Source organism: Bidens hawaiensis, unplaced genomic scaffold (assembly GCF_021521415.1).
Source record: "Bidens hawaiensis isolate Kalapana, Puna unplaced genomic scaffold, B.hawaiensis_p1.1 tig00058206_1, whole genome shotgun sequence".
NCBI classification, from domain to species: Eukaryota; Viridiplantae; Streptophyta; class Magnoliopsida; order Asterales; family Asteraceae; genus Bidens; species Bidens hawaiensis.
In genome coordinates, this window is record NW_027500518.1 from 59,769 (window position 1) to 76,724 (window position 16,956).

At 34.7% G+C, this 16,956-nt stretch overlaps 1 protein-coding gene across 1 annotated transcript; it reads left to right on the forward strand.

The window, feature by feature from the left end:
* The first annotated feature begins 6,613 nt into the window (after positions 1-6,613).
* LOC143602254 (protein IQ-domain 26-like) lies at positions 6,614-10,815 on the forward strand. Its single transcript, XM_077079432.1, has 4 exons — positions 6,614-6,624; positions 8,690-9,044; positions 9,332-9,508; positions 10,219-10,815. The coding sequence occupies exons 2-4, from the start codon at positions 8,691-8,693 to the stop codon at positions 10,813-10,815; spliced, it is 1,128 nt and encodes a 375-aa protein (XP_076935547.1). The 5' UTR covers positions 6,614-6,624; position 8,690.
* The last annotated feature ends 6,141 nt before the right edge of the window (positions 10,816-16,956 follow it).

Sequence of the window (16,956 nt, forward strand, 5' to 3'; positions counted from 1 at the left end):
AGTTAGTAGTTAGACGGATGTTAGTATTCTGTTTGTAATTAGGGTTATATAATAGTTCATCTTCAATAAAGTTTTCACTTTTCCCCAAATTCATTTCATTCAAAATTACAGTTTCGGGTATAGAATACCCGGGTATAAAAAAACCGGTTCCGGATATTTTTTTCGGGCCCGGTTCCGGGTCCGGGTTTTTTGTGCACCTCTAGGGTCAGGTACGGGTAGAAATTAATTATCCGAGTCTAGCACACCGGATTGGTCCGTAACAAGAAAATTTGTGCACCACTACACTGCCCAAATCACAAATACATAGGTAATGATTTTATGAATTTAATTCAATAGGATAAGTTATTTTGTAAAGATTATCTTAATGTTCACAATAATACGGATAATATGTAGTATCATGATATTTAAAACAATAATAATTTATTTCAGTTTGTTCATTCGTTACTATATATTTCCTTAGTTTTTAATATTTTGAAGTGCTTATTAAGAACAAGAACACTGCCGTTACCTCGTCACCAACACCTAGGGCTTTGTATTTGAATCCGACAACAATAGGCGATGATGGTGCAATTGTAAACAAAGTGACCACAATCGGTGAGAGGTGGGATTGATAACAGAGAAACGGAGAGGGCAATACTCGATGAAAGCATGCAAGGAAAGAGACTACCGGATTGAAGATGATGATGAAAAAACGTGCCTAAGAAGTTAAACATATGGTCAAATGAAAACTCTATAAATTGAACAGGGATATTACCTCACAAATGTATTATTCTATTTAATATATGTAGTTTAATCTATTAACAACCTCATTATCTATGTTAATTTGGGGGCCATTGCAAAACTAGTCAATCTCTAGTTGTGATATATTATAGTCTAAGTCAGGAGAAAAAATCAACACTATAGTGAAATGATGCATGAAAACATAGTTGCTTATCAACTTTAACTCGCATATCCTCCTTATTCATTGAAGCGTTGTCTAACTTTCAATTGTGAATCAAATTTTCAATGTGTATCATAAAAAATCTTATCGTTTTGTTGATGAATTCGGTGGAGACATTAATCTCCATTGTGTATTACCCATAAATTATGTGTATGGTCCTCTCTTTTATGTATATATAAAGTTTATAAATCTAAGCATCAATCTCTTAAGCATTAACTCATATGAACATCATAATACATGGGAAAATTCCCAAAATGGCCCGTCGGAGGAGAGAGATTCCCATATTGACCCATCGTTTTGATTAATTCCATAAATAGCGGTCCCAAACCAATCATGGCGATGAGATTTATGTGTCAGACGATTACATACTGACACGTGACTCTCAAATATCATCTTCACAATGAAATTGGTTTCAAATCTCATCATTACGATGAGATTTCTCTCACACTCAGCTTGACAATGAGATTTGAGATCAATCTCATGTTGATGATGATTTGAGATCAATATCACGGTGACAATAAGATTTGAGACCATTTGTCAGGTTCTTGTTGCGCGTTGAATCTCATCTTGAAGATAAGATTAGGATTGACCATTTTGGAAATATTTCAAAAAAGTGGGTCATTTTTATAAATATCTTTCATCGCTTAGGTTTTTTTTAAGCATTTTCCCTTAATATATTGACCAACCTAAGCTCATGGTATTTTTATTGACGAAGGTGATCCAAACATATGAGCGCAAAATAATCATTCTAGTTAATTGTGTTGTGCAACGTTATTAACTTATTGAAATATAAGAACAAAATTGGTGACGCTTCATATCCGAAGGTCTCCATGACACAAAGGAAACTAGTGAGGCGTACTGATCGATGTTCAACGGTCAATAAAAAATAATTATAAATCTAACGCCTTAGCTAGCTTTACTACTTAGGGTAAATAGGGTCATCTTCAGTGTTGCAAAGTTGCTAGGTGCTAGTTGAGCGGCCGAGTACTGTCTAGGTAATCACATTGGAATCTTTATATAGAGAAAATTATGATTTGTGCCTCTATGCTTTATGGGCGGAGGCATATTACTGCTTATGCTGTCAGTTGAACGTTGGTTGACCAGTGTAATTAATGGTTAAATGACCATTGTACCCTTCATCTTCATTTTCATCATCATCATCAACATCCAACATCTACCAAGAACCCTAACATAAACCCAGAAAATTTCTGGCTAAGTTTAGATCGATAGGTTCAGGTCGAAGTTCAAATATAAAAGCTAAATTAAATTCATACACTTGTTACAAGAGTAACTATAATGTAAAACCTTGACAACAGTCTACCACCCTTATCAAATACCATGGAAATCGGTACTCCACATGGGGCCACCATTTCATTTACGAAAATACATGCCAATACATTCATATGGTGGTCAACTTGGTAAACCTAAGAAGCTATGGATTTATGTGGGAGTCTTTGGACTTTTCCACTTAATTATTCATTAAATCTTATCATGGTGAACTTGAATACCATGTTCACCGCCACATCTATAAAAAAATTGACCTCTCTCATCGAAAACTCACGCATAAGTAATTTAACTTAAGGTTTCTAACAGTTTTAGGACTAATTTAAGGTGAAGCTAATGTTTCATTGGTTATACCTTGGTTTTGGCGGGATCATGGGCTGTACATGACTAGCTAATAACAAACTTTAGGCACAGGCGATACAATCAATCAATCATATCAATCAATCATACCCCAGTAAAATCCCACCGACAGCAAAGCTATAAGTAGGGTCTGGGGGGGTGGGATGTAGGCACACCGTACCTCTATCCAAAGGAATAAAGAGGTGGCTTCCAGAGAGACCCTCGGCTCTAGGTACATGTGTATGAAGCAATATAAAGAAAATCAAAGTTTAACAACTATATAAAAACTACTACTAATTATAATAATATTAATAATAAGATCACAGTTTAACAGCTATATAAAAGCTAATAATAATTATAATAATAATAATAATATATGTAAGGGAAATACCATTATGGTATGTGACCTAAATAAGTTAAGTCTAAGCCCTAAGGTATTCAATTCTCTCTAAAAATTCTTAACTTTAATTCTACTTCTCCACGAATTCCTATCCTCAACCATGTCCTCAGAGAGGTTTAGGTCTATCAAATCATGCCTAATCCTCTCATCCCAAGTCAATTTCGGTCGTCCTCTACCCCTCCTCCCCTCTATAGTAATGTTGTCTACGGATCTAACATGATTCGTCGTCAGTCTTCTCTTTACATGTCCAAACCATCTCAATCTCCACTCTCTTATCTTGTCTGCTATGTTCGCCATCCCTAATCTCACGCGAAACACAACGTTTCTTATTCGGTCTAGCCTTGTGTGCCCACACATCCAACGTAGCATTCTCATTTCTACTACCTTCATCTTCCGCACTTGTGCCTTCTTGATGGCCCAACAATCTGTTCCATATAGCATTGTAGGTCTAACTGCCACCCTATAGAATTTTCCCTTTAGTTTAGTCGGGAAACTCTTGTCGCACAATATACCTGTGGCTGCTTTCCATCTACACCATCCTACCTGAACTCGGTGGGTCACATCACTGTCTAATTCCCCATCGCTCTGTACAAAAGATCCTAAATACTTGAACTTCGTTACCTGCGGGACCACCTGCCCTTCAATTGTGATCTGTGCGTCTTCATTGTCGTTTATCCACCAAAATCACAGTGGAGGTACTCCGTCTTAGATCGGCTAATCTTTAAACCTTTTGTCTCTAAGGTTGTTCGCCACTCCTCAAGCCTCATGTTTAGATCTTGTTTTTTCTCAGCAAGTAACACAATATCGTCTGCGAACATCATGCACCACGGGAGAGTCCCCTGAATCGACTTTGACAGCTCATCCAAGACTACTGCAAAGAGAAACGGGCTCAACGCTGACCCCTGGTGAAGACCTACCTCTACAGGAAAGAAATCAGTATCCCCCACTGGCGCACGGACACTTGTTTCACTCCTGGTATACATATCCATAATTATCTCTATGTATTTCCTGGGCACTCTTCTACCCTCCAAGCACTCCCAGAGCACCGCACAGGCGATACAAAATTTTATTATTTACAATACAAATGTTAAGGTATAATCCAAAAAAAAATCAACGTGGGTCATAGGGGATTCCTCTATCCATCACCAGTTCTACGCATAGGTTGTCTAAAGTTCATACATGTCTTCAAGTAAAGATAATATGTTCTCAAGCAAGCTCGAGTCTATGCTAACCTCAAGTGTAGTTCATCTAGGTATAATCCTATATATTTATTTTAAAAGAAAATCACATATAACTATTTATTTGGTATATGTCTAAGCCAATTCGCAAATATGGACATTACACATAGTCATACAATCATATCTTTACTTTTACATGCGTCTCAATTTATTTGTTTCAGTAATCACATAAAAACCATGAGTTACATGAGAATAAAATGAACATACCAACGCCCGACCCATGATTATGATCTGTGGGTCAGATGAAAATATGAAGATTTATTTTAAAAAATGCCCGATTATAAAAGGTACTCGAATTTGATTCATTTATAATTTATTATAGCCAACTAGAAAAAAATTATTAATGCATATATGGTTAGTATGTGCTCAAATATGATTCAAATATTACATGTAGATGGAAAAAATGTTTTTCTTTAGGATACATATGTATATAAAAAGTAGATACTCGAATTTGATTTGTGTATAATATATTATGAGCAAACGAAATCCGTATTTTTTGTACTATTATTGGATAAACTCTACTTCTCTGAGTTAAAGTAAACAAGACAACAAGTATTCATGACTACATGTATGTATATATGAATTTGTTCTTAAGTTGTCCTAAAAGTCTAAAAGTATTCATGAATACATCCCTAATCTAAAACCTTGACTAATTTACTAAAATTTTGAACCATCGTACACTACACATGACCTCACATTTGGAAAACCTTCCATTGACCTCGATGACACTATTGATTGAAAAACACAAGTGTTGCTCCATCAACACCAACACCAACACCAACACCAACACCAACACCAACAGACGCTAACTTCTGTACCCATAATACAAACTGTGTTTCACTCCCTACCAAGCAGAAGACCTATCAATCAATCTAACTGTTATTAAAATGTCAAACCGTCTTTCTGTTCATCGCCATTTTTGTTAACTCCAAACTTACATGTTAAAAGCTAGCCCATTCATAATAAATCATTTTAACCTCATATCTTCTTTATTATGTATAGTTAGAAACAACAAAAATGTTTAAGAAACAGAAAATAATCAATATACAATTATAGTTTTGATTTGCTGCTTCTAAATCACTTCTCAATTTGATATTTGACTTAGGAAAATTTGATTTTATAAATTACACATTTTTTAGGTTGGTCGATAATAATCTCAAAACTCAGAAAACTGTTGTCACCGGTCCCACCTTTTATACTATATGTTTTTGTTGTTCCCCGCTAAAAAAACCAGAACGCCGGTCAAGGTTTTTTCCGAATTTCAGTATGATGTTTTATGGCTTTTGATCGGAAGAAGAATACGATTTGATTGATACAAATCCAATTTTCATTCTTCGTAAATCATTGAATATTAATATCAGAAAATGAAAATATATAGTTTTATGATATAAACAGAAACCCGTTTCAAAATTCAATTTGTTTGTTGTATAAAGTTGCGAACTATCACTCTCTCTTATTAACATCCAAAAATCGTCCATGTCCTTTTAGACTGTCTATGTAAGCTGTAAATTGTTATTTAAGTTACCAGAAAATGCATCCAAGATTCCATGGTACCTTTTCTTTCTTTTGATTTATATGTACTTTTAAAAAGGTTAAAATGTAGATAGTTACTTGATCATTACATGGTTTAGTAATGGCGGGCATGATCTTACAATATGTTCATGATATATGTCCATATAAGATTTAAGCAGTGCCGTCTCGTGAGTAAGCTAAATGAGGCAATAACTTTAAGTCTTCAGATTTATAGGACCTTCATCTTAAATAAGAGTTATGTATTTGAGATTTTGAAAGTAAAGTTCTTTTAAAATTAATAACTCAATGATGAGGCACAAGCTAAGGATGATTGTTTCATATTCATTATCAGGGCAATCATCTATATTCTATAATTTTGTATACTCTCTAACGCTATACACAAATAAAAAATAAAATAAAAAGGCCTCAACATTTTAGTTAGTTTTTAGGTCTCCGAGGACGTTGAGTCGGCCCTGGATTTAATTAAGAAATAATGAGTATATACCACCAACATAGTAATTAGGTCTCAAGACACATGACTGATCAAACAATTTATCATTGTAAAAGAAAACTGACTAAAAAACTCGTTACAATAATTATTTATTGATTATATATCTAAAGACTCTAACCAAGCCATCTACCTATACTAATAAAAGAAAATAATTCTGAACACGTGACATTCTAAGATTAATTCTTACTATCAAATTCCCTCCAAAATCACTTTTCTTCTATTGATGGAAAAAAAATATCTTTCAATATATAGTATTGATTATAAATTCAACATACCGTATTAATTGGTTAGTCTTCATTGATTGAGTTATTAATGCCATAAATTATATTGTAAACATATTTAATATAAAAAATTACTAATATAATTACATGTCATGAAAGATATTTTCTTTAAAATTAAAATGCATATACAAAAGAGTTTGGGTTTAAAAGAGTAAACTAACATTCAATTTTGAGACATCTAAGAAAACTATAATAAATTATTTTATTTTATTTTTTAACAAATATTTAATGTTTAATAAGTCTTAAAAATTAAATAATATAAAGAGATTTAATTATCTTTTTGTTATTTGTATTAAGTTATTTATTGTAATTTATACATTAACTTATCCCGTGTAATACACGGGTTTCTAAAGCTAGTATATTTATAATCTAACTCTAACTTGGTGAGGACATTACCTTAATAATTATATTTCAGTAAGGAAACTAAACCAATTTAATCAACTTATCAACTCAGGTCCTTCGATATTCACCGAATTGCAAATATGATTCAGAATTACCAACAAGGTCACATCATAAAAACCAAACCACATAGTGTAAATCAACCATTTTCACAAGTTAAAACAGGTTACAGTACAAAAACTAAGAACATTTTTACAAACACATATATGTATAAAAATAATTTAAAAAAGTGTCTTACATAAATCAACCCTCTTCTAAATATATATGTTAACCTTATAATTGCTACTAAATCCTATTATTATGTATTCATTACATGCATTATATTTAATAGGTTGGATTATATAAATATACTTATACCACTTTAGAGAAAGAGCTTCTCTTTTGGTACGTACAGAGAGGATGTTGTAAACATGAAAGGGACTACATCAGGAAGCAACTTTATTTAGATAGTAGTATAACTTGTACCTTACAAGTCAGAGCTGCATGTGGGATTGGTAATAGCAAAACAGAGGTTTGGTTGTGGTAATGTGTAAGAGGGATCACGAGATGGTCAGAAGCAAAAGATAGATGCCTACAAAACTTGGTATCTTTTCTTTGTAGAAAGCACATTGCTCTATACATACATAAAAGCTAAAGTGTTTCATTTTACGGATTTTAAGTGCTTTTCTCTATTATTTATTAAAATTTAATCCAAGATTTAGGTTAACATATATTTTTTATAAAAGTACTTCTAATGATTATATATACATAAACATTATTAGTAATTTAATTTCTTGTTAAATAACATTTTTTCCCTGTTTTAAACTAGTAATATAAATTATTATACATCAATATCTTTTGAGTCACTCTCCATCAACCTTTCACTTTCACGACCCCCTTTTCTCCCACTCTTTTCCCCTTGAGCTAAAACTACTTTTATAATCTGATTCTGCCATCATTTTCCATCACGATTTATCTTTCTCATAAAATCTTTTTGCAATAAATTTTAATAATAATATAAATTAATTATCTTATCATTATTTGACTGAGAATGTTATTTGGATTTACTTTTAAGACATTTTTTACATCAAAACGAAAAACAGGTAATAAGTTACCCCACTAGTTTTTCGAATAGTACTAATCAGTTTAAAACACTACATTCATAGATAATAAAATCATAACATTGCTTTTACATGACTTGTTGGGCACAAGTAAGTAACTCTATATCCTCACACGCAATAAAACAAAGTATCAAGCGTAAAAGTTATAAACACGCATTGGTTATGAATACAACACGATTCTCGTGTTTGGTCCCTGTACATGAATCAATATTTAACGCGGAATCTAACAAAACTCAAATATAGAAATCAACCAATCAAATAATCATTTTGGCACTAAAAATCTCGTTTGTGAACCTTCAAACACCGATATAGTGATAGCCCAATAAGTTTCTAATGTTTGAATTCAATTTTCACTGGTTTTCTGTTAAACACAATTTGCGTTTTTGCATGCTACATAATCTTTTCAATTATAGTCAAAATTATTTATTTACTCATCAATAAATTGTTAAATAGCATTTTATTTGTCCTAGTTCCTAACTTCCTTTCACCAGTTTAAATATAACATACTAAAAACCCTTTAAAGTGACAAATTTACGCAACAAATATAGCTTACATATTCTCTCTCTCATTTTTAAATATATGTTCAATTCAAATGTCCGTTTCTTTTAACATACATACACAATCCAAACCCAACTGGGTCCTTTGCCTTCCCAGATTCTGGAAGTAGAAGAACAAACAAACAAACAATGGGCAGAGCAACAAGGTGGCTCAAGGGCATTTTCGGTATTAAAAAATCTAAAGATTCCGGTGACCGGAATAATAATAATAACAACTTCTCATGCATTGGCCTGTCACGTAGAGACCCCACCATTTCTCCGCCTACAAAACCAATGTACTCAACTCACTCCGAGGAAGAACGGAACCGCCACGCAATTGCTGTCGCTGTCGCCACCGCCGCCGCCGCGGACGCTGCCGTTGCCGCCGCACAAGTGGCTGTTGCTGTCGTTAAGTTGACTAGTCAAGGCGGCTTTGTCGGCGGTGGTGGTGGTCGTGAGTTTACATCCGCCGTCAAAATTCAATCGTTGTTTCGTGGTTACTTGGTATTAATATTAACCTTAAATTTGTTTTTTTTTTGTATTTTATATTTATTCGGTACGGGGAAAATTTAACACAAATTAAATTAACGAACTAACTGTAAGAATCAGGTACTGTAATTATACATAGTAATTATGTCGTAATTACATTATATTATAGTATGTTGTATATATAATAATTACACACTTGATTATCGTAGTTAGCGCGTTAATTTTTATTGTATTTGTGTTTTTAAGATGTTAAATTATGGAGTTGGGTAGTGACTAATGAGTAATAATTGATAATTAAACAGTCACGAAAAGCATTGAGGGCATTAAAGGGATTAGTGAAACTTCAAGCGTTAGTACGAGGATACATGGTGAGGAAACAAGCAGCTGCTACATTGCGCAGCATGGAGGCTATGGTGCGAGCGCAATCTAGCATTTGTGCGCCGAGATTTCATGCTATTAACAATCTTCAAAATTCAAAAGTAAGCAGCCCTCTGAACTACTACTCTTAAAAATATATTATTATTATTATTATTATTATTTTATTTTTTTGGGTATTTATATATATATATATATATAATTTATTTGCAATAAAGTTGATTGTTACATATAATTAAAATTCAATTATTGTACCTTACTGGGTAAAAAGTCAATTTGCATTTAATTTTTGAATCAAAAGAATTGAAATGATGAAGGACCTGGACAATTTTAATATAAAATCCAGGTTTTAGTGAGGATACTTGTCAAATTATTATTGTTGAAAATTATTTTTAATGTAAATTGTTTAATTTTATAAATAATGATTCATAGTTTCATAATTTTGTATTACCTAAATACAACTATTTTCACATTTTTTAATGTAAATTGTTTATATTGTGTTTTTTATTATTACTACATATGATTTACAAATGTGTAAGTTCTATGTGTAAATAATATCTATTCAAACTTTTTTTTATATTTTTGGAGATATGGATAAACATTATATTCTAACCATCTTCTATATTTTACTTTTTTAAGATTGGTAAAACTAATGATTTATTGTGTTTTTGCATGTTCTCGCAAAAACCGTGTTCTATCTAAATACCTCCATGATATTTATAAACATGTATTAAATATATGATCGTTAACTACAAAACTTATTATGTTATATCAAACATTGAATGTACTTAGAATGGTATATCTATGTTTTTAGGAGGGTTTCGATGAGGCAAGGAGTGAGTACACAACATCTATTCACAGTAGAAGGCTGTCAACTTCTTTTGATACTCCCATAATTGAAGAAAGCCCAAAAATTGTGGAAATGGATACAGGAAGGCCTAGATCAATATCTAGAAAGCCCAATACATGGGCTTGGACACCAGGTTATATCAATAACCCGAGTGTCCAAATCCATTCGTCACCTCAGCGACACCAATCCCCAGCTCGTTTACCCTTACCCAGTTCACAAAGCCATGAGTTTGAGTGGGCCCAACATCTCGGGCTTAATCGGTACAGGCCCATCTCTCCATCCAAGAGCGTGTGCACAGACGGGTCGTCAAGTAACCGAAGCTACATGGCTAACACAAAATCATTCAATGCTAAGTTAAGGTCCCAAAGTGCACCAAAGCAAAGGCCCGACTTTGGATTTAGGCACAAGAAGAAGATGTCACTTAATGAAATGATGGAGCCAAGAAATAGCATAAGTTATGGAGTGAAAATGCGTAGGTCGACCTCACAAGCTCAAGAGTCGATTAGTTTCAAGAGTGCGGTTTCGGGTAGGCTTGCCAGGTATTCAGATATTCGATGGTGAGTACCAAAGCTCTTCGACAAACGTTTAACATGATATTTGAGTTCATCTAATTGCGGAATTGTGCATAACATCAAATATGATTTTAGGATTTTGGATTTGGGATTTACTGATTTATATTATTAGTAGGTTATTGTTGAACCACATAACAAATATTATTTACTAGATGATGTTTTATTGTTTTATTCAAAGTACTTGTTATATTATTAAAAAAAGGTTTTTAACAACCAAACTTTATTAATATTGAAGACATTTTAATGGTGTCATTTTAAATTGTAAATTGACAATTGACTTATAATACATCGAGTCCACCTTGTACCTCTTGTTTAGCTGGTACAATACATGTGCAAAAGTTTGTGAAGTGTTTAATCAATTCAAAATGAGAATTGGTTGGTGGTAATTCTGTGAAGTCTGATAAACTGGTCATCCACCACTCATTGCTTTCTGTTCCAATTATTCACCTGCTCTTGTCACGGATAACACGCAATGCAGTATATAGGCATAATTGATTTTATTTTTTTATTTTTTACATATTCAAATAGTTTTGGCAATAGCCAAAATGTTTTTGACATATAATTTCCCTTTTTAAAAAAGAAAAAACAACTCTTTTCAATTCAACACCTCAATTCCATCTTTTTACTTTATCTTACAATTTCAATGACTTAAACCCACCACTTTATATTTGTAAGAATGGACATAATTAGTCACATTATTTCACTTAAACAATAGGTCACGGTTATATAATTTTATATTAAAAATTTACTAGAAGCTGCCAATAATTTAAGTTTATTAGTAGGTTTTGTCTTAATTCTACTTTTAGAATTTCTGGTTTTCTGAGTTATCAGATAGTCTAGAAAACCAAAACACTGAAAATAGGATGTGTTTGGTTTGCGAAATTTCTTAAAAGAAATTTGAATTGCTTGCCAAAAAAGTTTAAAGTTAATATAATTAAATAAAGCTTAGGATCTTCATACACTATTATGAATCCTTACACACCAATTTATGCCTATACGGCGTGTATAACACTTGAGTTGTATCAGTTTGTGTCGGATGTTGTCGGTCATTGTTCTTGGTGCCTTGTATAGCCATATAAAGGATGTATAGGCTTATACAGGTCATATATACGGGTCGTATAGACAATTTTTTTAGACACATTTATAATGTGTTTTGTTATCTTTATTATGGAAGTTGGAGAGAGTGTAAATGCCTTACGATTTTATATTTACTTAAAGACTTGAAGATGAGTAAAATATTGAAATGTTGAATAATATAATAGAATAAATGAAATTTAAATTTACATAACATACTTGGCTAAGTAATTTGTAGTTGTACCCCGAGAACCTCTGTTTAAGATTATATAATGATGTATTTCTACAAAAGTTTTATATACGGTCGTATAGCCCTATACGAGCCGTATAGGTTTTATGGTGTACCAGATGTTATACGAGCAATTAAATATCTATATGGCTAGTATATGTCTATACGGTCGTATAGGCTGCAAAAAGTTGTTAATTTTGTCTCATTCATATACTTGTCAGTCATGCGTAACCTATACAACTCGCATAGACATGTCCAGGATAGTGTATGAAAATCACGTTCTTAAACAAATATGTAACCAAAGTGAGTCCAAGGATTTGAAATTTGCAAAAACTAGATAGAATCTTGGAAACTTTTGCTCAGGACTGGAATAAGCATACAACAGGGAAAGAAAACAAGGACAGCAAAATAGTTCTTGGACCAAGTCACACAAAACACCAATAATAGTAGGAATGGCAAGCAAAAAATAAAAATCTCGAGTTCGAGAGGGTTATCCGAAACTTGAAACATCAAGAACTAGTATGATATGGAAAAAGTGAAATTCCACATGTATGAGATCAAGTGATACGCAACCTAGTTACCTGAAATCACATAATATACCTATTTTTTTAGATTTAATCTTAACATTTGTTTATTAATGTTTCGTTCCGGTAGTTCCATCAAGTACAAAATGAACTTTTTTAGGCTGTGAAGAACAAAACGGACAAAGAACATAGGCAAATTTAAACCTTCGGTCACAAGATTGAAAGCTAATTAAAAGAAAATTTAAGGATATCCCAAAGGGTTTTTTTTGCATATCAAGAAAGAGTTTACTTATATGAAAATGAAGATATATAAAAATAAAATTATTGGGATATTTGATACATAAAAATAAAATTGCTCTTCGTCGAAAAGGTTAAGGGTACCTGGACACCCCTGCCCCCCACAGGGTACGCATAGATCTACAACGACAACTTTATACTATCGTGATAATAAATTTACTTATATAATATCGTGTCTATCATAAATTCTTTGCTCTATGACAACCAGTAAGAGGATTAGCTTAGGTTTTTCCAAAAAAACTCTATATATAAGAAAAGATCCTTGTAATTTGGTCAATCTTGCATAGATTTGAGCTTCAACGGACACATAAAACTCTTGTTTGGTTCAATTTCTTTTGGAAATGGTACAAGGAACTGCAAGAGGATAAGGACAGATTAATTTTCTTGTCACCAAACCTTTCACTTACGGCTAGTTTGGTCCCTTTCATATGCACCTTTTGTCCCCACACATTGTTACACTTCCCCCCATTTTTAAATCTCGATCGTGACATACAGTAAGATACCCTTTGGATTTATACATTACCACATAGCCCACAGGGATTGCAAAAATCCACCAACAACTTTCTTTTGCTTAACAATTTTTTTTAATTATTTAGTTATTATTGTTTGTGAGACTTAAATGCTACTCATAAACTAATGGACCACCAACCTTATTAATAAAAAAAAGTTTAATTCATTAAAAAAAAGTTTCACTGTTTAAATTAGCAAAATAAATATGAATTTTCCTAGTTTCACTTAGAAAAATTGAGCAACATCCACTAACATATGACAAGAATGATTGAATGGACGCCGGGTGTGAAATTCACCAATGATACAAATTTGAGAACCGACAAATAAAATCGAGTCGGCGGGTTGCGATCTTTTAGTGAAATCCCCGGCAACTTTTAAACATTGCATGAAATTCACCTCCAGCATTTTATCTTTGAGCGAAGTTCATTGACGATTTTTCATCTTTGGTCGTTTTACTTCCTAGTTGCATATATAACTTGTTTTATAGTGAGTCTTGTGGCCAGTGGATTGCGGACTTGGTTTCGAAAGATCCCGTGTGTTAAATTCTGATATGTTTGATTAGCCAATGTTAGTAAGTGTAATACAGAAAGACAATGTTTATTTTGATACATTCATACATCTGAGAACTCAAGTATTTATTTTGGTTAATTTCCTAAAATTTGATTTGGGAACAAATGGTCAGTGTCAGTAAGACAGTAATAGTATTAAAAGTGAGATTGTACAAACTATGGATCCGAAATAGTGAAATCCGAATCCAATGGTATTAACCTATAAGGTGATCTTCAATCCTTTTGGTACCCAAAACGAAAGTTGGACACAAAATGTATAAGTCTGAAGTTTGACTGAAACTATAGTTGTTCATGCGAACTGTAGCATGCGTGTCTAAATATTCGATGGGTCCCTCTTTAAAGAATGACACTAGCTAGGGCAACAATTAAAAAACTTTTTAGTTTTTATATTATCAAACTGAAGAAACACAGATCCAATCTCCGGGTATGGGTCCTGGATCTAATGAGTCAACAAGGTAGGATATGATAATTACGACTAAGATATGAGTACAACCTCCCAAAGTCCAGTGACTGGAACCTGCAAAACAGACACCGTGAGTCTCGTTACGGGAAGGACAAGAGGGGGGATCTTCCCTTAACCACCCTCCGGCGTGAGAATAAGTACTGTTCTGTAGAAGATAGTAAATTGGGAGAGTACAGTGGAAGTGAATGAATACCTCATGGTGACGAAGAGAGTATTTATAGCCGAAGAGTGTGGGAAGAGTGATTGGGCCAGCTGCCCTAAGAAGATGCTCTCGTAACCACCTGGACACGTGTCATCTTTTGATAGGTTCGGTTTATACGTTACATGTGCATGTATAACCATCTGGACACACGTCCTTTTGATATAGATTGATGGGCAGCACTGGCCATGTGCACGGTTATAACGGCCTTGCCAGGTGTCCTTTATTGATTGGTTGAGAGGTCACGTATTGCCCAAGAAAGCATCTTGGTAGATCTTCTGGAAGGTATTTGACTGTTGACAGCTGTTCCCAAGGTAATACCTCACAATCATTAACGTGGAAGAAAGTTCCTTCTTGCGGATGACTCCTGAGGGTGTCAAGGTGCTTCCGCATGTTTTCCGAGGGTGTTTCTTCATCAAATGCTTATGCGGATGGTTTATATGTCCTGCGGGTGGCTTGTGGTAGGTTCACGGTTGACCCGCGGGTGTTACTTAAGGGTATTTGGGTCTTTTCAGTACCCTACCTCTATAAGTCCCCCAGTCCAGTGTTTCTTCCGCGTGAAGTACTTTATGCGGGTGAAATTTTGGACTTAATGTGTATTTGGGGGGTTCTATTCTTTATAAGTTGGTAGAAAATATCTTCTGTTTGTTGTGGATAACCATGAAAGAGGGACAAGTTGATAGCTTGCAGGCACGTGTGCAGGTGGCAGGACGTCTGTGACGACTGCAACTGTACCCGACTGTACAACTTTTTCACTTTTTCGAATTTTCTCGCGTGACGTGGCGAGTATCTGTTGGTCGAATTTTTCTCTCTCCACTCTTCATATCCCATCACATTAATTGCGATGAGTATATATAGGGGAAGTTAACTTCTTTTTGAAGCTTTGTCGTTTTTGTATTTTTGACTACTCTCTTTTTTTCCTTCTCTGAAACTCTCTGCATATTCCTTTGATTTTATCATCATACCAGGCATTCGACATTTATGACTAGCACGATGGCAGAAGTTGATGAGATAGAGGTGCAGTGGGATCAAGATGAGTATCAAAAACTTATTGAAACGTATGGTATTCCACCAGAGTGGGGGTCGGAATTCCCTTCTGCCGGTTCTATTGCCAGTTTCCCCCCTCCCGGGAAGATGGCATTATATGCTGATTACTTCGTGTCGGGAAACTTCCGCCTTCCCGTCACGAAGTTTTTTATGAAGGTGGTGAAGGCGTTTGGGATTCACTTGTCTCAACTTCACCCACGTGCCGTCATGCGAATTCTCCACTTCGAGTTCGTATGTATGGCTCATGAAATGGTACCTCGGCTGGACCGGTTCGCCGTATTTTACAAAATGACCCGTCAGAATGGGTGGTTTAGTTGTCATTCGTCGACTGACAGGGCTTTTGGGCGTGAGGTTGAGACGATATCCAAAGATTGGAAGAAGAAGTTCTTCTGGATATCGGAGGATGTGGTGCCGGAGGTTATGGTTCGTCGGTCAGGAAACGAGCCTTTAATTGACCTTACTCCGGCCGCTCATGAGAACCGTGACTGGGTCCGCCAACTAACTGTCCCGCTAACGCCAATGCGGTTACTTGCTGAGGAGGCCCTTGTCTGGGCGGGGATGAGCCGCCTATGGTCTGCTCCTGCTATGGAGCCTGTTTTCGTTGAGCCGAACGGCCGTAAGTTTACAACTTTCTTTGTTTTAATTCTCCGAAGTTTTATTTTTAAACTTTGCTTATTTTTCAGGTTTCGAATCCATGCTTAACGCCCTGTATGATGATAAGGGGTGTGTGGGGAAGACTATTCGCGTTATTAAGCGGATCCTGTCCTTGAGAGGGCTGCTAAGTACTTCCTTTTTCCTGTAAAGGTGCGAGCCGAGCCGATTTTTTCGGATACTATCTTTGAAACAAGTGCGTACATTTTGAACCCTCCTCCTCTCAATGTGCTAACCTCGGATGGAATAATCGTTATTTTAAGTGAAAATTCTACCGCTTCCGAGGGAGAAAGCTCGGATGACGCTCCTGAAACTTCGTTTGTTTCACATTTGTTGGTAGAACTATACCGGAAGAGATCTCTCCGAGCTTCTCAGGCAAGTGACGCGGGTACTAGTACCGCGGATGCCGGGAAATGATCAAAAACGAAGAAACCGCGAACCCGGCGCTCGAGGAAGCCGGAGCCTAGTTTTGCGGAAGGTTTGGGAACGGTGACTGGTGAGTTTCTGTTGCAAAAAATTTTAACTTCTTTTAACGTCTGGATCTGATTGCGAATTTCTTGTGTAGAT

Coding starts and splice junctions, on each gene's coding strand:
- LOC143602254 (XM_077079432.1), top strand. CDS start 8,691: ATGGGCAGAGCAACAAGGTGGCTCAAGGGCATTTTCGGTATTAAAAAA. Junction 9,045..9,331: donor CGTTGTTTCGTGGTTACTTG/GTATTAATATTA, acceptor ATAATTAAACAG/TCACGAAAAGCATTGAGGGC. Junction 9,509..10,218: donor ACAATCTTCAAAATTCAAAA/GTAAGCAGCCCT, acceptor CTATGTTTTTAG/GAGGGTTTCGATGAGGCAAG.